General features: G+C 50.8%; 2 protein-coding genes across 5 annotated transcripts in view; one reads left to right on the forward strand and one right to left on the reverse strand.

Moving 5' to 3' along the window:
- The window catches only part of Tmem132a (transmembrane protein 132A), a 12,571-nt gene extending 6,626 nt beyond the window's left edge, over nt 1-5,945 (forward strand). For 2 of the 3 annotated variants that reach the window (XM_017800026.2, XM_008840728.2), the window contains exons 6-11: nt 426-621; nt 717-860; nt 2,467-2,669; nt 3,368-3,644; nt 4,028-4,219; nt 4,630-5,945. In XM_017800026.2, coding sequence (XP_017655515.1) covers nt 426-621; nt 717-860; nt 2,467-2,669; nt 3,368-3,644; nt 4,028-4,219; nt 4,630-5,670 — 2,053 coding nt within the window. In that variant the 3' untranslated portion in view covers nt 5,671-5,945. The remainder of the gene's footprint in view (nt 1-425; nt 622-716; nt 861-2,466; nt 2,670-3,367; nt 3,645-4,027; nt 4,220-4,629) is intronic. The other variant, XM_008840729.2, reaches the window with a different exon arrangement.
- A 21-nt stretch (nt 5,946-5,966) lies between these two features.
- On the reverse strand, nt 5,967-25,509 carry Slc15a3 (solute carrier family 15 member 3). 2 transcript variants are annotated; one of them, XM_008840727.3, is made up of 8 exons: nt 24,020-25,502; nt 15,829-16,118; nt 11,518-11,665; nt 9,870-9,980; nt 9,104-9,272; nt 7,854-8,012; nt 6,481-6,636; nt 5,967-6,148 (listed from the first exon to the last, which is right to left on the reverse strand). In XM_008840727.3, the coding sequence occupies exons 1-8, from the start codon at nt 24,575-24,577 to the stop codon at nt 5,994-5,996; spliced, it is 1,746 nt and encodes a 581-aa protein (XP_008838949.1). In that variant the 5' UTR covers nt 24,578-25,502; the 3' UTR covers nt 5,967-5,993. The 2 variants fall into 2 exon arrangements, with proteins under 2 accessions (XP_008838949.1, XP_029423044.1); XM_029567184.1 differs by lacking the exon at nt 9,870-9,980 and having other exon boundaries at nt 24,020-25,509.
- Between the last annotated feature and the right edge of the window lie 1,729 nt (nt 25,510-27,238).

Raw genomic sequence — 27,238 nt, forward strand, 5'->3', positions numbered from 1 at the left:
GGGGTGAGAAGAAAAGTGTCACACCCCCGACCCCGGCGATTTTTTTTTTTTTTTTTTTTTTTAAAGACAGAGTATGTAGTCCTGCCTGGCTAGCCTGGAACTTGCTGTATAGACCAGGTTGGTCTTGGAAGTCACAGAGATCCACCTGTTCTGCTTCCCAAGTATTGAGATTAAAGGTGTACACCACCACGCCTAGCATAGTAGCTCTGGATCATAAAGAGGGGGTGGAGGATGACTTGACTCTATAGCCAGGACACACGCTTTTGGCCCCAGCTCTGCCACTTTGCACTGTGAACTTGGGGAGTTACACCACCTCTGGGCTTCAGTTTCCTTGCCTATCAAGTGGGGATAACCAGTGCCTGCCTCCTGATGCACAAGTAGTGCTTGGTGGCTGACAAGCACTCAGCTCCCCTCTCTTCTGCCAGCAGTCCCCTTGAACTGTCTGAATTCCTGTGGGTGGACTTTGCGGTGGAGAATGGCACTGGCGGGGGCGTGGCAGTCACTCGCCCTGTCACCTGGCAGCTGGAGTATCCAGGCCAGGCCCCTGAAGCAGAGGACAAAATGGTGTTGGAGATCCTGGTGTCCGAGCGGGACATCAGAGCCCTGGTTCCACTGGCCAAGGTAAGATGCCAACATCTTCCAGCCCAACTGGAAGCCAAGTCTCATGAGCCCCAGAGGCTGAGGGCCCAGAGGCTGAGCAACCCTTGAACCCTCAGGCCGAGGAGCTGGTGAACACGGCACCGCTGACTGGAGTGCCCCAGCGTGTCCCTGTGCGCCTCGTCACTGTGGACAGTGGAGGAGCTCTGGAGGAGGTGACAGAGCACATTGGCTGTGAGTCAGCCAACACACAGGTCCTACAGGTGAGTGACAAGTGCCCACCACCTGCAAGTTTGCATTTGTGTAGATATAGTCATGTCCACGTGGCTTTCCCAGAGAACAGCTCCCCAACCAGAAATATCATGGGCAGAGCCATGACATCCCTCCCTGGAGTGAAGTGGGAACTCTGAGAGCCCGGCCTTAGGCATTTGCATGTCCATCGTCCATTTCGGCACTGGCCAGTGAACTGATCTGGGAGAGCTAAGTGTGTGTACTTCGGAGTCAAGAAGTTTTGGTAGAGGCCTGTATTAGTTACTTTTTCTCATTACTGTGACGAAACACCAGACAAAAAAGCAACTTAAGGAAGCAAGGGTTTCAACATTTTGGCTCATGGTTCAAGAATATAAGGCATCATGGCAAGGAAGGCAGAGCGGCAGGAGCTTGAGGCAGCTGGTCACATTGCATCTGTGGTCAGAAAACAGAGACATGAATGCTGGGGCTCAGCTTGTTTTCTCCTTTTTGTCACTGGGGAACCATCCTGCAGCCCACATGGGTCTTCCCACCTCAGTGAGCCCAGTCTAGAAATTCTCCCACAGACATGTCTAGAGGTTTGTTTCCTAGGTGGTTCTGTATCTTGTCAGGTTGACCATATTGCTCATCATAACCCATCTTTGTTATCAACTAGCTATGTGATCATAGGCAAGTCTCTTACCCTCCATTCCCTAAACCTTAACATGGGACTGTGTCTTTAGGTTGCTATAAGAGCTAAAAGTACCTAAGACAGTATTCAGCAGATAGCAAGAACTAAATTATGACAGGTTCTGCTGTTATAATTTGCTGACTGTGTAATGATATGACTACTCACTACTAGAGTCTTGTAATGACTTGCAATGTTAAAAGGGGAGAGATGGTCAACTCTCTCCATCTTTTATTATTATGTGTATGAGTGTTTGGTTGTATGTATATGTGTATGTATACTGTGTATGTGCCTGGTGCCTGCAGAGGCCAGAAGAGGGCATCAAATCCCCTGTAACTAGATTTGTAGATGGTTGTGAGATGCTGTGTGCTGGAAACCAAGGCTGGGTCCTTGGCAAGAGTAGCAAGTGCTCTTAACCATTGAGTCATCTCTCCAGCCCTCCAGCCCCAGCTTTCGTGAAGTTCTAAGAGGGAAGCATTGATACAGATCTCAGCCACCTGCCACCTGGGGCAGCACTTTGCTTCCTTGGGTGGTTCCTGGGCAGGGCCTGTGAGGTGGTGAGCCTACCTTGCTCCTCTGCCTTCACCCACTTATCTATAGCTGGCTGTCAGGTGGCTCTAGCATCAATGCCCAAGGCTGGCACTAATGAGGAACTGAAGCTGTAAGTTCAAGCCCTGCCCTGCCAAGAGGAAGGCTGCGTTGCATTCAAATGGCCCAACTCATCACCTGGAGAACCCAGGGCACAGCCTGGTGCCTCTAGGGTAGATATTGGTAGATGGTAAAATCTTTTGCTAAGGGCCCTACCACCCAGTTCACCACAACATGCATTTTCATGAGCTACAGAACTTGATTTCAGTTGCAGTCCTGCTTATGGCTGGGGTAGGCAATGCTCCATCAGGCCCAGGCCTGTCATTTGTATCTCAGGCCATCTCCCTGCCTCTGCCTTCCCATAGGTGTCTGAGGCCTGTGATGCTGTGTTTGTGGCTGGCAAGGAGAGCCGGGGTGCCAAGGGGGTGCGGGTGGACTTCTGGTGGCGCCGGCTTCGGACCTCACTGAGGCTGACTGTGTGGGCCCCGTTGCTGCCCCTGCACATTGAGCTGACGGACACCACTTTGGAGCAGGTCCGAGGCTGGAGGGTCCCAGGTCCATCTGAAGGGTGAGTGAGAGTCTAGATTTTGTCAAGTTGACAAGATTAATCCTCACACTCCCTGGCCACTTTAGTCTAAACTGGCAACATCTGCACTCCCTCTCCTCTTCCCCTGCCTGCTTCCTAATCCACTATACACTCATTGGTTCCTTTTGCTTGGCTTCCTGTACATCCTTCTTCACTTCTCTACTCCACTCCTGCATATGTGAGCCCTTCAAGGCAGGTAGCTCTTCCTATTCTGTTTCAGCTATACATCAAAGCCTACACCTGTAGCCTGGGATGGCACAGAGATCCATAAAATACATACTACACTAGGCAGGGGGAGGCTCACCAAAACCTGCGGATAAGGATGAGGTACCTGGGCCTTTTGGAAGGAATCTAGCTCCCAGGCCCTGCAGAAACTAAGTTGTCATCTGCTTATCCTCTTAACCTCTCCATCCAGAGGTATCCACAGACAGGTACAGCCACCTGGATAGAGAGAACTGGGTTTGGGGCATCCCTGTCCAGGGGTCCCTGCCCAGAGTAGAAGGACTTGACACCCAGAGAGGTGGGGGAACAGGTTTGCAAAATAGGAGCTATACACCAATCAGGTGCCCCTTAGTATCCTGGGACATTATGCCTCAATCCAGAGCCTCTTGGTGTGTTTTGGGCTCATTGAAGGTGTGGTGTGCAGTGGGCGGGGCCTTCACTGATGCCTGGTCCCACAGGCAGCAGGAGCCGGAGGCCACAGTGGCAGAGGAAGCTGAACGGCGCTCCCGAGGCTGCCGCCTGCAGTACCAGCGAGCAGGTGTGCGTTTCTTGGTGCCCTTTGTGGCCCACCCGCTGGACAGTGACCGCCGCCTCACCCACCTGCTTGGCTCTGACTGGCTGCTAGATGTGACTCACTTGGTGGCAGCCCACGCCCGTGTGCAAGACCCTCGCATAGCCTCCCTGGAAGGTGGCCGCATCCTGGTGGGCCGAGAACCAGGTGTCACTTCCATTGAGGTGAGCCATAGAGGACACAGGAGAGCAGGCATCCTCCTCCTCCTCCACTGCCAAAGGTGCAGGTGTCCCCAGAATATTCCTGGTCAGGTGTAAAGGCTCCAGGAAGGACTCGGGCTATGCTGGAGGAGAGGAGGTGGGCAGACTAGGTGAGATTGGGGCTTGGATGAGAATAGAGTTCAATGGAGGCAGTGTTCTGTATATGAGAGGCTAGCAAATAAGTATATGGGGAGACCTCAGAGTAGAGGGCACCATCCCCTAGGTGTGGATTGGAGTCTGTATGTGTGGGGCATATATTGGGGTACAGAAAGCAGAGATAAGGATGCTGGCAGCCAAAACAAGATGCTTGTGGGAGGAGCCCCCATTTCACTGCTTCCCACCCTCAGGTGCGTTCCCCGCTGTCTGACTCCATCCTGGGGGAGCAGGCGCTGGCTGTGACAGACGACAAGGTCTCGGTGCTGGAGCTGCGGGTGCAACCGGTGATGGGCATCTCCCTAGCCCTGAGCCGGAGCACTGTCCACCCTGGGGAGGTCACAGCCACATGCTGGGCCCAGTCAGCCCTTCCGGCCCCAAAGCAGGTGATGGCTGGGTGTCGGGGTGAGGTCAACAGCCACTGATGGGGGTTGATGGTGGAGGATGGTGGTAGGAAATGGGCCCTGGTACCCACACCCCTAACCTTAGGGTTCTTAAAATGAGGATTGCCTCCCAGTGAAGTAGTGTGGTTTCTTTGACTGAAAGTGATCAAGCAGTGGCTGACTGGAGTGTGACATTGGGAGGTTCCTTAGGCCTTCCCGAGGACTCAGACCCCGGGGCTGAGTGGCAGACAGGTGATTGACACTCGTCCCCTTTCTCCCTGTGTTTTGTCCATCTGCCTGTGTCTGTTTCCTCTGTGCCTTCTCCTCCCTGTGGCTTGTCACTGTGGGAGTGGTCTGTGTGTGCATGCATGCGTGCCCTCGCGTGTCTCTGCCTGTGTCCGTGTGCCCTGCAGGAGGTGGCCCTTTCCCTGTGGCTGTCCTTCTCTGACCACACTTTGGCTCCTGCCGAACTCTACGACCGCCATGACCTGGGACTGTCAGTCTCAGTCGAGGAGCCTAGTGCCATCCTACCAGCCCAAGAGCAGGGCGCCCAGCTCAGCGTGGTGGTGAGTGGGGCGGGCGCGGAAGGGCTACCCCTACACGTGGCTCTGCACCCACCAGAGCCCTGTCGCCGGGGCCGACACCGTGTGCCCCTGGCCACAGGCACTGCATGGCTGGGGCTGCCCCCTGTGCTCACACCAGTTCCTGCCTTACCATCCAGCCCTGCCCAGAGCCCACTGGCCACAGCGGCCAGTGTCGGGGGTGAGCGGCAGGTAGCAGTCGGTGTGGGGGGCAGTGTGGGTGTGAGGGGCAAATTTGAGCGGGCAGAGGAAGAGGCTGGGAAGGAGGAAGATGAGGCCAAAGAAGAGGAAGAAGATGAGGAAGAGATGGTGCCTGCCCCTCAGCGTGTCACCGACCTAGAGCTGGGCATGTATGCTTTGCTGGGGGTCTTCTGTCTGGCCATCCTCATCTTCCTGGTCAACGGTGTGGTCTTCGTGCTGCGTTACCAGCGTAAAGAGCCCCCCGATAGTGCCGCTGACCCTGCCTCCCCCCAGCCCCATAACTGGGTCTGGTTGGGCACCGACCAGGAGGAACTGAGCCGTCAACTAGACCGACGCTCCCCCGGCGCACCCAAGGGGGAGGGGGGCTGCCCCTGTGAGAGTGGGTCAGGAGGAGATACCCCAACTGTGACCCCTGCCCCTCCTGAGGGCACTGTCAGCTCCTCCAGTACCCTGGCCCGCAAAGAAGCCGGGGGACGTCGGAAGCGAGTAGAGTTTGTGACATTTGCACCAGTACCCCCAGCCCAGCTGCCCGAAGAGCCTGTAGGGGCCCCAGCCGTGCAGTCCATCCTGGTGGCCGGGGAGGAGGACATCCGCTGGGTGTGTGAGGACATGGGGCTGAAGGACCCCGAGGAGCTTCGTAACTACATGGAGAGGATCCGGGGCAGCTCTTGACCACCCACTGGCCTGCCAGGTGCAGTGTGGGCAGGCAGCCCAGACAGTAGGGCGGGTGAGGGGTCCCACTGAGCCTCAAGCTTGGTCCTTGTACTCATCCTCTGGTGCTTGTTGATCTAAGTCCCTTGCTGGGTCCCCTTGGGGATCCCCAACCCAAGCCCCCTCTGCCCCTCCCCCTTGTCATGGACGGTGGTCAAGAGGAAGGGCGCATGCTCCGTATTTATGGGAACCGCTTCATTCTAATGTCAGGTACAGAATAAAATGAGAAGGAAATGGCCATGGCTGATACTATTCCGACACTGCCCCTGTGGGTGGAGCCCAGTTCAGCCCCTGTCCCGGCTAGAAGGGTTTTGGGAACCCACACTCGGATGAGCCCTCTCATAGCGCTGAGCAATCCAGAAAAACAGGGCAGCCGTGACAGCCTCAATTCCAGCCAGCAGAAAGAAGTAGAGGTCCATCCGGCAGTTGTTGATGTTCCCTAGGAAAGGAGGTGTGGCATGTGAGTGGGGAGAGGCTCCTGTCTTCCCTTCGCCCTGGCAACACTCCATTGGGTGGGATCCGAGCACACTGGGCAGACAGCCCTCCAATATCTGACTCCCCAAGTGTCTCCTGGATGTCTCCCATTTCCCCTATTTATTTGGAGGCTGCAAGTAAACATCAGGAGAAAAGTGGCCACTTGTGAGAATGGCTGGGTTTGGGAAGCTAGAAGGAGCCTCTGAGGGCCACTGAGCCTCAAACACAACTGCCCTCCCCATTTCCAAGTCTCCCCTCTTCCCTGTTTCCTCCTGGGGAGGCTCCCCTCTCACTTACCAAAGTCCTTAGGGCAGTACATCCAGCCCCCTGGCAAGGACAGTAGGGCCACCAGGCCAGAGCCCAACAGCGAGCCCACACCCGACAGGCAGAAGAAGATGCCCATAATTGCACCCTGCATGGAGCGTGGGGCCTCTGAGTAGGCGAACTCCAGACCTGAGGGAAGAGAGAGAAGGACCTGGGGCTGCAGGGAGAGCATAGATGAGCCCAGGTACCAACCTCCCAACAGGGGTCACGATGCCCACCCTCCCTTCCTCCTCACCCCCTCTTTGAGCCTCCATCCTGGCTCCCCTGAGCTTGAGCACCCATAACATGATGCATCCTCTTGGCTCTGCTGATACATCCCTGGTGGGACACTGCCCCTGGACACCACTCACGTTACCCCAGGACTGACTGTTCCCCATTTTCCCAGGCATCCCACTGGTGGGGGTACAGCCAAACCAGCAGCATCTTGAGCTTATCCCCCACCTCTGCCCACCTTTCACACCATCACCAAATTCCATTCAGCCTCTAAAATAGCTACCAAATGTATACCCTCCTCTCTGTCCCCTCCACCCTAAACCAAACCTCAGCTCTGGCCGTGCCCTTGACCCCATCACCCACTTGCCCTTAGGGGAAACCCCCATCAAGGCTCAGCCCTTGGGCCTGGTTTGACAATGTGACCTTCTCCCCACTCTGCCCCTCTCCAGCACCATCCCCCTCACTCCCCACCAAGCTCCAGGCTTATGCAGTTCCCACTGCATTTAAGATCCTTCCCGAACCTGCTGACTTCAGCCTCCTCCAAAGTCCAACTCTTCATCTTTCCTCACCTTGCCCCAGAACCCACCATACTCTACAGTCCCCAGTGCAGCACCGGTTGGGCTCCTTGATCGCAAGGTGTGCTCACGGTCACTTTTATAATAAAGATAAAATCCCCACCATGGTTTGGTGGAAGAGCCTTCCCTAAGCCTGCAGCTCTGGCTTCCTGACCAGGTGCCTGTGTACACACATGTACACACACGTGTATCATAAAACACGATATTGAGTTCCAGAACGGAAGAGCCTCTCCACCCAAGAGCTTATTGAGGCCTGAAATTGAAAGGGAAACAAGTGGGGAGGAACAACTAACTAACTGTCAGTGGACACAGGGTAGAGACCATAGCATGGGAACATGTGGAAAATCTTTTTATCTCCCTAGGCTCTGTTGCAGTGGCTGGCTCAACCCTGAACCCTGTGCTAATAAGTCCCCAAAACCCAATTGTGGGGGATGCAGACCCTGCTCAGAAATGCTGCCTCAAGCCTTGGCCCTGTGCCCATGGCTCCCTTCTGGTCTGGAGGCACCAGTAGGGTGAGCCCAGCACTGGGGTGAGAGCTGGGGAAGAGATTCAGAGTACCTGGGATGCTGGCAAAAATCTCACTGATCCCAATGAGCAAGTACTGGGGGATCTGCCACCAGATAGACAGTGGTGCTGCGTAGTACAGGTCCTTCCCGATCTGCTGAGACACTGTCTGGTTGGCAGCGATGTACTGTAAGCGCTCCTTCTCCAGGACTCCTGGTGGGCGAACAGAGGGAGAGGACAGTCAGACTACCCCAGGCAACTTGGCTTGGCTTGGCTGCTAGGAAGCTCAGCTAGGTTTTATGCTTAGGTAGTCACTCTAATTAATCCAGAGTGTGATTACGACATTTTATGAATGAAGAAAGTGAAACTTAGATTGAGCAATCAGCCCCAAATCATATAGGTGATAAGTAGTTGGGGCTGAATCTCAGCTCCAGTATATCTGGTTTTAAAGTTGTCTACATTCTACCCACATGACTGCTCTAGGGTGAGACCAGGTGTTACAGCACTGCTTCTAATCTGGATTTCAAATCAGTTGTCTTCTCCCCACCTCCACTGCTTGAGGGATAGCTTTGCCCTAGTGAATGAGCCAAACAAGTTAAGGAACTCTTGTTCCAATCCTGGACCTGGTAACACTGGACAGTGATAACACTGGCTTGCTGTGTTACCTTGTACAAGTCACTTAACCTCTGGGAGACTTCATTCCCTTACTCAAGAAGAAATATGGTTTCTGGGATTATTGAGAATGGAATAGGACAGACAAAATGCTTTAAAGAACATAGGCATAAAAGAATCTAGTTTTGGTTTGCACATGTTAAACAAGACAGTATTCATTGAGTTTGGTTTTTTTTTTTAATTTATTTTTGTTTTATGTGTGTGAGTGTTTTGCCTACACAGATGTAAGCACACCATGTGTGTGCAATGCCCACAGAGGCCAGAAGAGGGTGTCATATCCCCTGGAACTGGAGTTACGGATAGTTTTTAGCTGCCATGTGGGTGCTGGGAACTGAAATCAGGTCCTCTGCAAGAACAGCCAATGGTCTTAACCGCTGAGCCATCTCTCCAGCCCCTGAGCTTAATTTCTTTACCTACTTTTTTCTTTGTTTCCAGACAAAGTCTAATGTACCCCAGGTCAGCCTTGAACTCCTAAACTATGAGTTAGGGGACTCTTGTCCTACACAAGTCTTCCCAACACTCCCTGTCCCCTAGCTTATACTATGTCCCTTGAGGACAGAGCCCTGTCTCCCTCAGGGTCTGAATGAATACTATCCCTGCTTTAAAGACAGCTCAGAGTTCTCACCACGCACCTGCCACAATGACAGAAGTAAACCCAAAGAACATGCCCAGGGCCATCTTCTGCAGAGCCGAGGGCAGCAGCTTGCACCACAGCAGTAATGGGTCAATCAAGCGGTCCTTGACTGGGACTAGAATTAGTACCACCACAACATTGGCCAGCAGGAGCCAGGCTTCTGGGATCTGCACAGGAGGGGACAGGAGAGGCAGAATGTCAGCAGAAAGGGCTCTGGGCTAGAGAATGTCCCTGAGTGACCCGGGGAGGTCAAAGAGCTTCCTCCTGAATACCAGCTTCTGTCAATTGGTAGTATTTGCTTGGAACATTTAGGAGTTCAGCATGGAAAAGTGACTGATTAGTGATGTCTGCCAATGGACAAGGGAAGGGAGTATAGGGACAAATGTGTCATTTATTGGCAGCTCTGACAATCTCTAATTTTATGTATATGCAATGCAAAGAAATTAACCGGTTTAGAAAGTCCTAGATTTAGATCTAGGTTGCCAAGGGTCCCAGAGAAAGAGGGAACAAGGAAGTGTTGAACAGAGACCTGGACCATGGCACAACTGGACAATGTGGACTACTTCAGAGCAGCAGTGGTGGAGGGGGGCAGGGACACCTGGCCTGAGTTCTTGTGAGCAGGTGATCATGCTGGGAGGGGACCATGGTACCCGTCTCCCCATCCTGCAGGTGCCTTTCCTGAATCTGAGCATGCCCCACAGCTTCCCACAGGATGCTCCCAGCCTGGCCTGAGTTCTGGACTGATCAAACACCCATCATCTTACCCTGTAGTTGCTGTTCTTTGCTCTCAGAGTCAAGGAGCTGTTGATAGGGTTGGACCGGAAAATATTGGGGATGTGGAGGTGAAGACCTTGCAGGACATAGGTGGACTGCATCTGCCAAGAGATGGCAGGGACAGGGGTTGAGCTGCCTGCCTATCTTTGGGCTTCAGGAGGAAGCATTCCTCAGCAGCACCCTGGACAGCTGGCCCTTCCCCAAATTAGGGGATGGCAATCCCACTGCTGCTCCTTGGAAGGCAGCCTTGGGGGCAGGGCCTCTCAGACCATGAGCTATGCCCAGGTCTTATCCCAAGTGCTGCTCCCATTTGTGTCTCCAGGGCCCACACAGAGTGGAGTTGAAATAGGAAGATAATGGCATGGCTGTCCCCACAGGGAGTTGTCATCTGACACTGAAGCCAAGCTGAGCCTCATAGGTTGACACGGCTAGTACAGGGGCGCTGACTTGCCAGCATGGCTCTGGGCATCACTGCAGGAAGGAGCATGCTTGGTACCCACAAATGCCCACCCCCCCCAGTCATTGGCAGTTCTGCTGCTATGAAATGCAGGTTCCAGGAGACTACTGATGGGGGGGAGGGAGGGAGGGCTCTGAGGTCACTCAGGGCAACAGCCACTTGTCAACTGCTGTGGAAGGATGTCCTACAGCTGGTATGGAAACCTTCCCCATGTCCTTGTCTCATCTGGGACATTCTCTGTGCCACCCTGAGTAGCAGGCTGGCCCTGCATAACCCTATCTTCTACTGGGTTCAGTGAAGAGTGGGTGGGAGGCAACGGCCTTGTTACTTGGGGCTTAAGTTGATGCCCTGGCTCGACACATGTGAATGTACATGTATACACATACCTGCACATAGACACACATGTACACACACAGGCACACACATGCAGTCCATGTGCACACACATAGACACACATGCATGAGCATACCTATGCAAATATGTACATACTTATACTACTACTACGTGAATGCACATACACACACCTGCATACAGACATATTTGTACACACACACAGGCAGACACATGCAGTCCATGCATACATATGGACACATACACTTGCACATATGTACATACACATGTATATCCTACTACCTTCCCCTGGGAAATGTGCTGGGTGGAAGGCAGTAACTGTCAGATCTGAGACCTTTAACTGGATACTCTATAGCAGTTCTGTGGTCTGGGGGGACCTGGGCAGCTGTAGTTTTTAAAGTTCTGCAGGTGATTCTGAGGTATACTTGAGGTCAGGGGCCACTTTATAGTGACCCAATACAGCAAGCCTGTCCCTCACCTGATGCTGTGTGACCTTGGGCAGCTGATACACCCTCTCTGGGCTTTACCTGCCAAGTTAGATGTGAATGCTTTGGGGTTGGAAACCTTCTGGTCTAAGTCAACCACTGCACCCATAGGAAAACTGAGGTCCAGTGAGGTGGGCATCTACAAGGAGCTGGATGTCCTCAAGGAGCTGGACCTCTGGCTCCTTCCCAGGCTCCTCCTGTGTTCACCCAAGGGATAAGCAATTGATGTTGTGCTAGGCCCACCTCTGCTACTATAGCAACAACTCACTCTTATCCTGCTTTCCCCCTACAGCAAGGGTTGTGGGGGGCTAGGTGAGGGGCCTCACATATGGCAGAGGTGCCCACCTGGAAGTACACCATCCAGTAGGGCACCAGGGTCATCATGACAGGCAGAATCTTCACCAGCACTTGGAAGTTGGCCATGTCTTCTTGAGGGGAAGGACCAGGCTGGGGAGACCTCTGGTCAGGCAGCAGGTGGGCACCTTGAGGGTCCCTGGGGGGCCACAGGGAAGAGAGAAAACAGCAGTCATCACCCTCTCCATCACCATGGCCACCGTTTCTACCTCCACTGTTCTCTTCAACCACCATCCTCCCAGGATCCCTACTAAGGAGTTGGCGAGATGGCTCAGTGGGTAAAGGCACTTGCTGCCAAGCCTGACAGCCTGAGTTTGATCCCCAGAACCTACATAGTGGATGGAGAGAACAACTCCAGGATCCTCATGTATCCAGCCACTCCTTTCCACTCCACTCTTAACACCACCTTTGCTATCACCACCAGCACCAACTCCATCACCCCCACTGTCAATCCCACCCTTAAGGTGATTGCTGTCACTCAAGCTGTCTGCTCAACAAGTTTCTTTCCTATCTCATGTTTCCCCTTGTTGGCACCACACTATCAACATCACCTGCTCGTCTATTTTGTAGCAGAGACGGTCATCAGACTCAAGACACTCTTGAGCAGTGGTTTTTGGGTTTATGGGAAAAGTAAGACCAGAGACGGAGCCAGCAGAGCCTTGCGGATTTCTGTGGCTTGGGTCAATGCAATTTCTTGTGCCTCTATTTGCCAATGCAAATCTGACTGAGTCTATCATGGATTCAATGGACCCCAATTCCCCTGCTGCTGACCCAAGTCTGTCCTGAGTGGACTTGATGAAGGAGCGAGTAGAGGGGGAGGTGGAAGGACAGTCACTAGGAAATCAGATAGATCAACCACTACTGTAAACTTCATCTTGGTCTTGACAGGTTTTGAACCTTTCTTATCCAAGAACCTTGCATTATCATCTGAGACTCCGAAAGAGAGACAACAAGCATGATTCCCTCAAGGGACAGCTGCCATCAACCCCTCCCTCCCAGCATGCAACACCATGCCTCACCAGTACTGAGATTTGTTTCTCTTGCCAGATGGAGGCCAGCTTTGCAACACTTTGACCAATAAAGAGAGGGAGATGCTATGTTTTGCATGTCTAAGCCTCCTCAAGGCCTTCAAAAGGCCTACAGCTCCCACCTCCTACCTTCTGGAACATTCCTTCTTAGAATGCTCCCTCCTTTTACAACCCAGACACCATCCCTGAGAAACACAAGCCACAGACAAGGTCACAGGAAGGAGAAACCAAGGCTGCCATCATATGTCCCAGCTCTGAGCTCACCATGGACTGCCAACCATATGAAAACATTCTAGAATCTAGCCCTTTAAAGCTCCCAGATGACTGCAGGCCCTGTGACATCAGGAGCAGCAGAAGACCCACCCAGCTGGGCCCAGTTACCCACAGCATTTGAGAGCAGATGAAGAAGCTGGCATTTGAGTTAGAAGCTGCAGTGTGGTTTGTGAGGTAGGGAGATATAATTAAAACCATCAGACTCCCCGGCACCTGCAACTTTACTGAAGGACCTCCATCAATGGGTCAGCCTGGGGCAGGGGGGGGCATTTTTGGGGGCGGGGGATCTGGTGCTTTGCCCTTTCTGTCTAGATCCCACTGACCTCAGCTGGGATTGGCTCCAGGGACTGGAGCCAGATTTGCTTGGCATAGGCAGTCAGTTGTACACAATGGAATTTTATTCAGCCATAAAGAAAAATGAAATCTGAGGAAAATGGATGGAACTGGAAACCCAGTGACAGAAAGACAGACACTGCATGTTCTCTCTCATATGTGGATCCCAGTTTCTGTTATATATGTGGATGTATGTGTGAGTGTGTGTAGATGCCAGGGAAGTAGAAAGGGGCCCATGAGGGGAGGAATAAAAACAGCTTTGAGGGAGGGGCTGGGGAGGGCAATAGGACACGTGATATGAAAGTGGAGAATATTTGCTGTCAAATCTGATGATCTGACTTTGATCCCTGGGACCCACATGGTGAAAGGAAAGAATTGACTCCTACAAGCTGCCCTCTGACCTCCAAATGTGTGCTACAGGAGGCATGAGCACATGCACACAATAAAATAGATAAGTAAATAATAAATAAATATTTTAAAAGATTGGAAGGAAGGGACATGAGGTGACCGCCAAGCATTTCCAAGGGAATTCTCCCTCAGGTGTGAGCTCATGGGGGAGGGAGCAAGGTTGGCTGCTTCCTAAAGACTCTTACACTTAATAGCAGGGTTATTCATTTTAGAATAATTGGATCAACTATTGCTGTTCTTTGTCCTGAGACTGTCTGATCCTTTTCTCTTCCAAAAGCCCTCTGTCAACCTTTGAGACTCCATTGTGGTTCTCTTCCAAGATGACTGTTCATAGAACATCCTAGGATGTGCACAACCTTCACTGTTGCCATCATGCCACCGCCCCACCGGGACTGTCGTCAACCCACATCCTCATTCGTCTTTGCCGCCTGCATCACTGCTGTCGTTGCCAAGACCGTCGCTGTCCTCACAATCCATTTTCTTCCTTGTGGATGTACATGTACATGTTTGTGGGTGCATTTGTGTATACATGCACATGTGACCTAGTTTGCTGTTAATTTGGCACAGTCTAGAGTCATCTGAGAAGGGAGTCTCAATTGAGGGACTTCCCAGATCAGACTGGCTTTTGGAAACACTTGTGGGACACTGTCTTGATGGCTAATTGACACAGGAGGTCTCAGCCCACTGTGAGTAGCCCTATTTCCCAGGCAGGTGATCCCGGGCTGTATAAAAAAGCTAAGCATGTGTAAGCCAGCATGCAGCAGCCCTCCATAGTTTCTGCTTCAAGTTCCTGCTTGAGTTCCTGCCCTGACTTCCCTCAATGGAGAACTATGACCTGTAAGCTGAAATAAACCCTTTCTTCCTGTAAGTTGCTTTGTCACAGCAACAGAATGAACTAGACCATGTGTGCATTTGCATGTCTGGACATCTGGACACTGATTGTCTTTCTCAATTACATCACATCTTACTGTTTTTAAATTTTTTTTGTGTGTCTGTGTGTGTGTGTGTATACGTGTGCATTGTCTGTTAGTTTGGTGCCCATACACATGTGCATGGAGACCAGAGGAGACCTCAATGAGACAGGATCTATCACTAAACCTTATTGACCAACAAATCCCAGTGATTCTCCTTTTTCCAATCCCCCTACTGTCCCCCAGTTCTGGGTTTTCAGATGTATGTGTGACCATACTGGCATTTTACACAAGTTCTGGGGATTTGAACTCAGGTCCTCATGCTTACATAGCAAGTGCTCTTATCTGTGAGTCATCTCCTGAGCCTCAACCTTATTTTTTTGAGGCATGGTCTTTCACTGAACCTGGATCTCACTGATTCAACTAGACTAGCTGGCTAGTCCTCCTATGGTCATCTCCTAGCAGCAGGGTTTCAGGCACATGCCTCTCATGCTCAGATTCTAACATGGGTGCTGGGGATTGATACAAACTCAGTTCCTTATGCTTGTGCAGCAAGCACTTTACCAACTGAGCCATCTCCCCAGCCCTATGTGTGTGTGTGTGTGTGTGTATGTGTGTGTGTGCCCACTCACATGCCCATGCTTGATGCATAGGTATTCATGTATGGGTACACATGCATGTGTCCGTGGAGGACAGAGAATAACCTCAGGTCTCATCTTCAGGAATTCTGTTCACCTCTTTTTTTTGTGTGTCTTTTTGAGACAGGATCTCCTCGTAGCTTCAGCCAGCCTGGATCTAGCTATATAGACAAAGCTGACCTTAATTTCACAGAGCTCTGCCTGCCTCTGCCTCCCAGGTGCTGGAATTAAGGCATGCATCACCATGCCTAGCACCTCTCCAGCCCCTTGGAGACAGTCTCTCATTGGCCTGCAGACCACCAATTAGGCTAGGCTGGCTTCCCAGAAAGTCCCAGGGATCCATCTGCCCCTACCTCCCTGATGACATTGCAAGTACGCACCACCATGCCTGACATTTTTATTTTGGTACTGAGGATGAATCTCAGGTCTTCATGCATTCAAGGCAAGTGCTTTCCTGACTGGGTCATCTCCAGGCCCCCAGGAGCCCTGTCCACAAGATTTCTAGTTAAAGGGTCACCAGTAGCACCATCAGCAGCAGCAGCAGCAGCACCCTACTACTTTGATCTTCACCAACATCCTCAGTCATAGTAGCTCTCGCCAAATAGAAGGCATGTTCTTATCAAGGACCAGCCCTGAAAATGAACCAGAAGGTCCACAAGTTGGACTCGGCTTCCCCCTGCAGGGTTGGTGGCCTCCTTCATCCCTCCTTACCTGGCAGAGTGCTGTCGCCACAGATGGGGACAGCAGTTTCGGAATGCCAGCTTCAGCATCGATGACACTTGGCTGCCCATAGGAGGCTTGGTGATGAAGACGGGGGTGGCAAAGAGGAAGATGAAGAATGCCAGGCCCACCAGGACCACGATGATGCTGTAGCCCCACAGGAAGCTGATGTTCTGCTGGACGAAGGCCACCACCAGCAGCGACAGCACGGCACCCAGATTGATGCTCCAATAGAACCAGTTGAAGAAGCGGCGGGTGGCATTACGCCCAAGATCCATCACCTGCCAGCCAGCCATGGACGGGAGTGAGAGAGGACCCAGAGGGTCCCTGGGCACCCTCTGCACCTGCACTCATACCTCCCACAGGGCTGCTTCTGGTGTCACTGATAGACACTCAATAAATAGCCATTAAATGAATAGTGAATAAACCTTTCTTTTCATGTGTGTATGCATATTTGCATGTGTGTAGGTGCATGTGGGGAGCCATGCTTGCAGGTGTCGGGGTGCATGCAGGTGTGTGGGAGTACATATGGAGGCCTGAGGTTGATGTCAGGAGTCATCCTCATTCATTGAAACAAGGTCTCTCAGTCAAACCCAGAGTTCACTGATATGGCAGTTTCACTAGCCAGGTTGCTCTGGAAATCCTCTGCCTCCACATTCTGAGACTGGAGTTCCAGGTGGGCCATCATGCCCAGCCAACATTCTATGTGGGCTCTGAGAATCTGAACCCCCAACCCTCATTCTTTCATAGCAATCTTGTTAACCACTGAGCTGTCTCCCTAGTCCTTGAATACACATTTCTCTTGGAAGCCATAGCTAATAATAGAACATGTTTTGTTTTGTTTTGTTTGTTTTGTTTTGTTTAAACAGGGTCTCACTATGTAGCCCTGGCTGGCCTAGAATTCACTGTGTAGACCAGGCTGGCCTTGAACTCACAGAGATCCACCTGCCTCTGCCTCTCAAATGCTGGGATTAAAGGCATGCAATGCACTACCATGCCTTGGCAGATCAAAACACTTTCACCCAGCCGTTGACATGCCCATGACACACATTGCTTTTTATTGTCACCAAATAGGATGTGCAACAGATGTCTCTGAGGCTACTTCTGGTTGATTTATCCTGTCGCTTTTGACTGAACAACCCATGCTGTGCATCACTTTTATAATCAACAAAAAGCCCATAAAGAACTCAGCTATGCTCCACACTATTAAATATGATGTACTCATGCTACTCAAAGAATGGTGAGATGGAAGCTGCTTGAGAATTCCTTCTGCAGCTTAGAGATGTGGAGTATTGTAGCAGTCTTTCCAATCTGTGCCCAGTCAAAGCTGGAGAATCAGAGGATGGGTTCCTAGACATACAGCCCTAAGAACAGGCTCTGACCTCATGAAAAAAAAATATTTTTCAGCCCCTCAGTAAAGGCAGATGGACTGAAAATCCTTCCCTGGGATTTAGATCCATCTGCAACAGGTCCCCTTGTGGCCCACTGCTCTGGCTAACTGTATTGGCTGCAACCCCATTCCCAGACCCTGATCTCAGATTCTGATTCAGCAAGTCAAGATCAGGGCCTGAGCACCTGCATTTCTGAAAAGCCATGAGAATTTGGGGAGGTAATCATATCTCAAGATAAATGAATCACTCTGGACATGGTGGCACACGTCTTTATCCCAGCACTCAGGAGGCAGTGGTAGGCCAATCTCTGTGGGATAGAAGCCAGCCTGGTCTACATGTGAGTTGCAGGTGAGCTGGGGCTATGGGAGACCCTGTCAAAAAAACTCCAAAAGATAAATGAATCTCTGTATTCATGTGTGTGTGTGTGTGTGTGTGTGTGTGTGTGTTTATGTGTATGTGTGGTATATGTATGTGTGTGCATGCCTGTGAATATGCAGAGGTCAGAGAAGGATGTCAGGTGCCCTGCTCTATCACTCTCTGCCTTATTTCTCTGAGAGGGAAGCTCTCACTGAACCTGGAGTTTGGCTGGAGTACACAGGTTACAGGCACATGCATTCACACTTGGCTTTTTATGTGGGCCCTGAATCCCAAGTCAAGTCTTCATATTTTCATAGCATGTGCTCTTACATACTCACCCTCTGTGTCCCATACTGGAGTACAAACCTCCAGCCTTAAGCATGCTGCACATGTGCTCTACCACTGAGCTATAGCCCTAGCCTTCTTTTGACTTTTATTTTGAAATAGATTCGGAACCATTGAAACTGACCTTGAACGCATTCCAAAGCCAAGTCAGGCCTTAAACTTGCTGCAGTCCTGCTTAAACCTCCAAGGTTTATCTGGGACTACAGGTCTGTGGCACCAGGCCCAGCTACCAGCTACCGTTTAGTAATCCCTGAATCTCAAACTCCACCACTCTTTGTCCACCTATCCCAAATATTGAATGCATATTTCCACTCATTAAGAGGATTCTCTCAAGTTTTACTCAATTCAGTTGTACTGGGAAAAAAAGATAAGTGTTTTTCTCTTTATCTAAATGTAAAATTATAATCCTTACAGATGTGCGTAAAATTACATTGCCTTGGGGATTCTGAGGGGCCCTCTTGGTGACAGGGAGGTAGGGGTACCTCCGTGTCAGCTAGATGAGAATCCTCGTCTAGAACTTCAAGCAGAAAATTGAGTGAGTCTCACACTGAGCAGCCACTTCCATTTATTAATTGGAAGTAAATGCATATGACAATTATAACTGGAAGGGGAAGAGCAGACAGCTGTGTGGGATATAGATGAGTCCTACCAGAGCAAGCAGGCACTTGGTGGAAAATGATGGATGGGCCCTTCCTGAAATCAAGTGTGGTAAATGTGAAGCTCCTGGGTATAGCTGTCTTCCAGATGGTACCAGCCATCCTATTCGTCACTTCCCCTGACTGGCTCCCTGCCCACCCTGAATCCTACAGCGGCCAGCCCTGGGTTCTGGTGAGTCCACTCCTGTGGGTTCATGCATCTCTACATGGCAGTAGAGCCACCTTTTTTTTTTTTTTTTTGGTCTTTTTGAGACAGGGTCTCCCTGTAGCCCAAGCTGGCCTGGAATTCACTATGTAGACCAGGCTGGCCTCAATCTCACAGAGATCCACCTGCCTCTGCCTCCCGAGTGCTGGAATTAAAGACGTGCTACCATGTCTGGCAGCAAAGCCATCTTTAAAAAAAAAAATCTTAAAAAAAAAAAAACCTCATATCCAGTGATGCTTCTTCATACCAGTCCAGCATCTCTTTCCTGTCCCAGGGATAAAAAGACAGGAGAGATGATGGGAATGTGGGGAAAGAAAGGAAGCCCTCAATCCAGAGTCTGATTTGAAGTCTTTTTAGCAGCTGAGACTCAAGAATTTCAGCACAATGAATAACATTTGCTGTGAAAGTTGCTGATGTAGAGAACATTCCTTTTAGATAGAGTTATTTAATGTTAAAACAGCAATGGAAGGGCTGGGGAGATGGCTCACTAAGTAAAGCGCTTGCTGCACAAGTGTGAGGACCTGAGTTCAGGTCGCAGAACCGGTGTATAAACCCTGGAGTGGCGGTGCATGCTTATAATCCTAGCACTGATGGAGCAGAGACAAGCGGATTCCTGAAACTCATGGGTCATAAGGTGCTTCCAATGCCTATGGGTCGCTTGGGTTGCAGGGGAACCTCAGATTTTTCTTTTCTTTTTATTTTTAAAATTTACTTATTTTTTAATTTACTTATTTATTTTTTAATTTATTCATTTATTTATTTTACATTTATGTGTGTGTTTTTTGTGTCTCTATGTTTCTCTGTATCTGTATGTCTGTGTGTGTGTCCCTGTGTGTGTGTCTGTACATGTATCTCTCTCTCTCTGTGTCTGTGTATCTGTCTGTGTATGTGCCTGTGCCTGTGAATGTATCTGTGTTTGTGTGTGTGTCTGTGTGTATATCTGTGTGTGTTTGTGTGTGTATATCAGTATATATCTGTGTGTTTGTGTGTGTATGTGTCTATATGTATGTGTGTCTATATATATCTGTCTCTGTGTGTGTTTCTGTGTGTGTATCTGTATGTTTGTATATGTGTCTATGTATCTGTCTGCGTGTGTGTGTGCCTGTGGGTGTATCTGTGTGTGTGTGTGTGTGTGAGTGTGTGTGTGTGTGTGTGTGTGTGTGTATGCTGTGCATGTGTGTGGTAGTCAGAGGACAATCTCGGGGGTCATCTTCCTTGCCTTCCACATTATTTGAAACAGAGTCTCTTGTCATTAGCTGCTGTGTATGCCAGGTTGGCTGGCTTAAAAAGTTGCAGGGATTCTCCTGTCTCTGCCTCTAGCTCACCATAGGAGCAGTGGGATTATAAGCTACCATGGTCACTACTATGCCTATTTTAAAATCTTTTAGAATGTCTTTTTTTTTCTGAAACAGGGTTTCCCTGTAGCCCCGCTGACCTGGAACTCACTATGTAGACCAGGCTGGCCTCAAACACAGAGATCTGCCTGCTTCTGCCTCCCGAATGCTGGGATTTAAAGGGATGTGCTGGCAGGCCCAGCCCTGTTAAAATACCTTTTAATAAACACCAGCTCTGCTTCATGCTGGCTTGTCCTGGAATTTCTTTTCAGCTTTACCCAAGTGGAAGTCCCCCAAAGATAAGGAACCTCCTCACGCTGCTGGTGGTAATTGCCGTTTACACTGGGACCAACTCACCTTCTGGGGGTAGGGGGCGGTGCTGTGTATCACAGCACAAGTGTGGAGGTCAGAGGACAACCTTGGGTGCCTTCCACCATGTTTGAGACAGGGTCTCTCCTGTTCAATCTAGCTGGCCCATGGGCTTCCAGAGGCCTTCCAGTGATTCTTGCATCTTGGCCTCCCATCCCCAGTATGGACACACTGGGATCCTAGACATGTGTACTACCATGTCTGGGTTCTGGGGATTCAAAGTCAAGTCGTCAGGCTCTGACAGCAAGCACTTTACTCACTGAACTCACTGAGCCATCTCCCCAGTCCCAGCCTCGACCTCAGCTTCTTACGGTGGCCTTCTGGACCAACCTTGTGCTGCCCAAGGTCCATGCTCAGTTAATGGGCATGCCCAAGAGCCACTGTCCCTGCAGATATCACAGGAGGCTCTGTTCAGTGGCCTGGCCTGTCACCCAAAGGAAAGAGAGAGGAGGTACTGGGTAGCTGAGACCCCTGGAGGTACGGAGGAAAGGCCATTTGTTGATAAGAGACTAGACATAGAGCCAGTCTCTTTTAGGGAATTTCCACAGCTTGCTCCAAGAGTCCCAAATTGTTAGCCATAGAATGCTCTGACCTGACCGAGCTACCCTGTGACCTGAGCTTTGATCAGGGCTGAATTCTGATCAGCATGGACTGCCCTGGTTTGCATAGCTCTCATTTGCATGGTAGAGATTACACAACTGGAAATTACAAACATAGCAACTCACGCTAATTTCCCAGAACTGTACACCACCTATTTGGACTGCCCTCCTTCACATGACCCAAATTACATGCCAGGAAAATGTACAAAAAGAAACTTAACCACAGAAGTACTTCTCCCAAATGGAGACATTCCCCCCAACACACACACACACACACACACACACACACACACACACAGCCCACTGCCCTGTGCTGTACGTGGCACACAAGTTACTAGTCAGCCCACTACATCTTACAGAATGCTCAATGAACAATGGCTTCTATTCTGCTCTGTGGAGTAGTTCATTCACTGCCTGCCAGCCCCTGGAACGGAAGCCCACCCCAGTCAACTCCAGGGGTCTATCCAGGGCAGATGGGAGTGGGTAGGTAGTGGGATATCAATGAAAGAGCAGAATTAATGTAAACATTGGGAAACTCCTGGTCAACACTAAATAAGATAGGAAGGGGGGACCTGGAGAAATGGCTCAGCAGTTAAGCGCATTGGCTGTTTTTGCAGAGGAACTGGGTTCAGGTCCCAGCCCCCACATGGTGGCTAACATCTGCCATAACTCCAGGTCCAGGGGATCCAGTGCCTTCTGACTTCCGCAGTTACTGCACGACATGGGTGCACTTACACACACTTAGGCAGTACACTCATATACATAAAAAATTTTTAAATATTTTATTAATTATTATTTTTGTTTTATGTGTATGAGTGTTATGCCTGCATGTAAGTAAGTGCACCCGTGTCGCACAATACTCGCAGAGGACGGAAGAGGCTGTCGGATCCCCTGGAACTAGTTGTTAGCTGCCATGTGGGTGCTGGGATCCAAACCCTGATCCTCTGCAAGAGCAGCCAGTGCTCTTGACTGCTGAATCATCCTTCCAGCCTGAATATTATTTTCTATATTTTATCACATTTCCACTGTACTATATGCATCATGTATGGATATTTAATGCAGGGGGCATTTTTAAGATAGGAAAAGGCTGCCCTGGATAGGACCAAGAGGATCCATCTTCTTCTGGCCTCTGCACATGTGCACATACACTCATGCACACACATACATACACACATAAATAAATAAAATCAATCTTTTTAAAAAAGGGAATCCTTAGTAAGGACACTTGGCACTGCACTGGGTCCTGGATTGTGGATTCCGGCTAGGTGCTATAACTCATTTAAAACCTGCTGCCTCATAAGTGCAATACGTTTAAAGCAAAGTCAGTTAGGGAGAAAGTACAGTAGAGCCAGTCGCCTGACCCTACTGTCAGTACCTCCTGAAGCCCTGTCTTTCCTATGGCTGTCTGTGTGCCATTCTGCACCCTGCCTGTGGTCGTTCCCATTGTGTGCAGTTGTTTTTATACCTTCTATTGATTTGTATTGTCATCGGAAAATGTCACTGAGTGCAGCTATCAAAACAGGACCATGTTATCAGGGCTTTGATCATTCAATTCATTTACCAAATATTTCTTGATTTTGTTTCCTCCGAATGCCACACTACGTCTGTCCCAGGTGAAAGAAGAAAGGCCAAGTCAGCGTGAGATACATGTTTGGCTGTCCCTGCTGGCTGGTGAGGGGCGCAGCCTGGATCTGAACAAGTTTGCCCTTGGCCTCTGGTGCTGCTGGTGAGAAGAGGCTCTCTGGCTCCTGCCTGGCCCAGCAGCTCTACCTGACCACATGACCTGCTCTCTGGTCATTTTAGGTAAAAGTTGAGATTTCAGTGTCCTTATTTGGAAAGTGGCTACCACACTTTTTACCTGGTGGGTAGTCAAGAGGGCCAAGTTAAAATACTGAAAGCAACCTGCATGGTGGTTCACACCTGTAATCCTATCACATGGTAGCTAAGGCAGGAGGATGGCCACAAGTTCGAGGCCAACTGGGCTACATAGTGAGTTCCAAACCAGTCTTGGATATAGAGGTGAGACCCTGTGTCAAAACCTCCCCCCACACCCCACTGAGGTAGGTGTGATAGCATTTGGTGGCTACCTCAGCATTTGGGAGATGGAGGCAGGAGGATCAAGAGTTCAAGATCACCCATGACTTCAAAGTGAGCTGGAGGTCAGCCTGGAATACTAGGACCTTGTCTCAAAAAATAAAAAGTGAGGAACTGGAGATTAAGTGGCTTAGAGATTAAGAGAACTGGCTGCTCTTGCAGAGGATCCAGGTTTGATTCCCACCACCCACCTGACAGCTAACAACTGTCCATAACTCCAGTTCCAAGGGATCTGACTTCCTCTTCTGACCTCCGTGGGCACTGCAGAACATGGGTGCACTTACATATATGCAGGCAGTACACTCATACACATAAGATAAAAATAATAAATATTTTTAAAAATTAAAAAAATGGGGGCTGGAGAGATGGTCCGGTAGTTAAGAACACTGGCTGCTCTTGCAGAGAGCCCAGGCTCAGTTCCCAACACCTGCATGGCAGCTAATAACCATCCTTAACTCCAGTTCCAGGAATTTGACTCCATCTTCTGTCCTCCACTGACATTGCACACATGGGTGCACTAATACATGCAGGCAAAACACTCATACATATAAAATAAAAATAATAAATAAGATTTTTTTTAAGCGTTGGTCATGGGGCCTGGTGACGTGACTCAGAGGTGGGGCCTGTGGTTAATTCTACTGAGGCTGGCATGAGACTTGTGAAAGGCTAGCAGCCCTTCTTTCAAAAAAGGAAACTGGCTCAGAGAAGGGAAATGGTTTGCCTGAGGTCCAGCTGGAGGCTAGTGCCTCCAACTAGGGCTCTTGGCCCCAGGACATCCATTCAGTCTTCACTACCCCCTGGGCCTCCAAGGCACCATGCCTCCTTCACTCACCTGGTCAGCCCCGAACGAGGTGAGGTTGCTCCTGAAGGAGCTGGTGGCCAGCGCCAGGAGCAGCAGCAACGCGTAGAGAGTGGGTGCGCAGTAGGGGCTGGACCAGAAGCGCTGGCAGTCCGACGACTGACAGGCTGGCTCCAAAGGCAGTTCGGGCATCTCTCCGCAGAAGGATCTGCGGCCATCATCGGTGATGATGGTGAGCAGCAAGCCCGAGGCCACCAGGTAGAGCAGTAAGCTGAGCGCGATGGCTCGGAAGTGGCCCAGGTACACGTCCGCCAGCCAGCCGCCCACCGGCGACAGCAGGTAGGATGCTCCCAGGAAGAGGAGCGTGGCCCGCGACGCCTGCTCGCCGTCCCAGTTGAAGTTCAGGCTGTTGAGGTAGAGCACGAGGTTGGCGGACACCCCGAAGAAGGCGGCGCGCTCCAGCATCTCCACCAGCAGCACCGCGGCTCCCGCCGTCCGTCGCCATGGTCGGGGACCCCGGGGGCCTCTGCCCAGCAGCGGCCGCCGCTCTCCAGGCCTGCCCGGCTGCTCCAAGGCGCCCGTCGGGGGCATGGCCGGCCTCCTCCGCTCTCTCCTCTTCTCTCTTAAATGGGACCCCCCCCTCTTTGCTTCTCCCTGTCCCCTCTTCTCTCTGTCCTCTCCCTTCCTTTCTCGGTGCCTCTAGTCCCTCTCTTTGCTACCCAGATTCCACCTCCCCAGCAATTCTCACTGCTCTCCTCCCATCCCTAATTCTCCTTTTGCTTGCCCCCTCCCCAGCGTTTCACCCTCACTGTCTCCCCTCCAGCCTGACCCTGTAGCCTCCACTGTCACCCAGCCCCCTGGTTCTTCCTCCTACGCCCACTTCTCTGCCCCCCCTTTCCTCTAGTCTCCCCTGGTTGGCTGCCCTCCCTCAACAATTGTCCCTTTCCCTTATGACACCTGGGTCTCAGTGGCCCCCCACTGTCCCTGCCACCTCCTCCACACACCCCTCTTCACCTGACTGCCCTTCTCCTAGTCCCCTCTAGCTCTTCCTCCCTGCTCATCCTCCATCTCTCTCTCCTCTTAGGAAACTCTGGGCTTCCCCCTTTCACTAGCTCTGCAACTGCCTCTGCCACGTCACTTCACTTCATATTTAGGAGAAATGAAAGTGTGGGTCACAGGGTCCCTTTTCTTCAGCTTTCTAAAAATCACCCTTTCTCTGGCCTATTGTCTGTTCCTAGCCCACCTCTGCCAGCCTCCCCAGGCCTGGGAGGAAAGCTTTCTTTCAGTTTCGTTTCTGACCGGAATCCCACTTGCTCTGTCTCCTACTCCACTGGATCTGATCGTCACTGTAGCTAGGAACTTTGTACTTTGAGGCAGGCAGACACTGGGTGACAAAAAGTGAGTCGCCTCCTCTTCCCCTGTAGGAAGTTAGGTTCCTTCAACACCAGGTTGATGGTGAAGCTGAGGTCAGACCAGAAGAGCTGAAAGCATTTTGTGGGCTGGGATGTACCTTCACAGACACAGAGACAGCCCCAGTGAGGGTGGGGAAGGGAGACGGCAGGCGACTGGGTCCTGGTATTGAAGCGTGAGTACACCACTGCCTGTGTCAAAGGAAACGCTCACAGATTGTGCAGAAGCTGAGGAGAGGAAGGAAGTGGGGCCATACAGGAGCCACAAGACTGATGGGGAACTGACCTCAGGCTCAATCACAGCCACACCCCTACTCAGAGCCCTCCAGGCCCTGCAAGAGAGCAGAGAAGATCCAGCCTCAGCCTGACCTTCAAGCTCAGCAGTATCTGGCCCTGTTGTCCGACTGCACCGCAGCTCAGCCCATGTTCCCTGAGTGGGGCTTGCTGGCCTTTCTGTCCCTCTCCCAACCTGAGCCCTTCCCCCGGGCCTCAGCACTTTGATTTGCTGTGCCCTCTCCAGCTCTTCCAGCAGATCTTTACATGGCTGGCTTCTCTTTGTTTGGGTGTCAGGAGAAAGACCCCCTTCCCAGAGGTCAGCAGCTGCCCATTAGACCCTAAGCATCAGACTCACCAGGTCGCACTGCCCTGGGTGAATGTCTTTAGAGCAGTTACTGCTCTGTGTGGTCCCCTGGTGGGATGGACTCCTTATGGGTAATACCATTCCTGACCTTTTGTTCTTGTGTTCCCAGGGCTTACTAATGGCCCAGTGAGTATTGGATAATGGAATGGGAATGAGCGCGGTGACATAAGGCAAAATTTGCAAGAATAACATCAGGAAAGCGAAAAGCTAAAACAAACCGAGTCCTGCCAAAGTCATAATCACCATCAAAAACATTGGTTTGATGTATGGTGTGTGTATAGTAGTTTTTGTTGATGTGTGTATAGTAGTTTTTTGGTTGTTTTGTTTTTAAAAAACTGTATTTATTTTTCATCTTATGTATACGAGTGTTTTACCTGCATCTTTGTTAAGTACACCTGTGTACCTGTGTGGTGCAGTGTCCTCAGAGGTCAGAAGAGGGCGTCAGATCCCCTGAAACTGAAGTTACATATGGTTGTTAGCTGCCATGTAGGTGCTGAGATTCAAACCTGAGTCTCTTACCCGCTGAGTCATCTCTCCAGCCCCTTGTTTTGTTTTTTGAGACAGGGTCTCCCTGCAGCTCCAGCTGGCCTGAAACTCTCTGCGTAGAACAAGCTAGCCTTGATTTCACAGAGATCTACTTGCCTTTGCCTCCCAAATTCTGAGGTTAAAGGTATGTGCCACCATGCCCAGTGTTGTTGTTTAAGACAAGGTCTCATGTAGCCCAGGCTGGCCTGGAACTTGCTAAGTAGCTAAGGATGATTTTGAACTTCTGATCCTCCTGCCTCTACCTCTAGAGTATAGGTGAATGCCACCATGCTCATTTTATGTGGTGCTGGGAATGGAACCCAAGGCTTTGTGCATGCTAAGCAAGCTCTCTACCAGTTGAGCTACAGGCCCAGTCCAGTTTTTCACAATTTCTATGTGGGAAGAAATCCAACTGTGAGGGAGAAGGCAAGTTCATGGAGGCACAAGGTCCAGGGGTTGATGGATCAAAAAGGGGGCCCTCCACCCAGATTTTGCTTGTTACCATAGCTAGGAACAGTAGGGGGCCATGAGGACCCAAGAGGATGTTCCAGCAAGCCACCTCTGCTTCTCTTGGAGGAAGTTCAGACATCCTTTGACACCAGAGAGATGGAGCTCAGGCCCCATCAGATCCATCTCTGTCCTCCATTAGCAGTGGCGCTAGGCTGAGGTGACAGATGC

This window comes from Nannospalax galili, unplaced genomic scaffold, assembly GCF_000622305.1.
Source record: "Nannospalax galili isolate Female #2095 unplaced genomic scaffold, S.galili_v1.0 scaffold1321, whole genome shotgun sequence".
NCBI classification, from domain to species: domain Eukaryota; kingdom Metazoa; phylum Chordata; class Mammalia; order Rodentia; family Spalacidae; genus Nannospalax; species Nannospalax galili.

Bases quoted from the DNA above. Each gene is read 5' to 3' on its own strand.
- Slc15a3 (XM_008840727.3), bottom strand. From the start codon at position 24,577: ATGCCCCCGACGGGCGCCTTGGAGCAGCCGGGCAGGCCTGGAGAGCGG. The intron at 16,119-24,019 runs GTGAGTGAAGGA...GCTGGCTGGCAG, and splicing joins CCTCGTTCGGGGCTGACCAG to GTGATGGATCTTGGGCGTAA. The intron at 8,013-9,103 runs GTGCGTGGTGAG...TTCGCCCACCAG, and splicing joins TACTTCTGTCATTGTGGCAG to GAGTCCTGGAGAAGGAGCGC.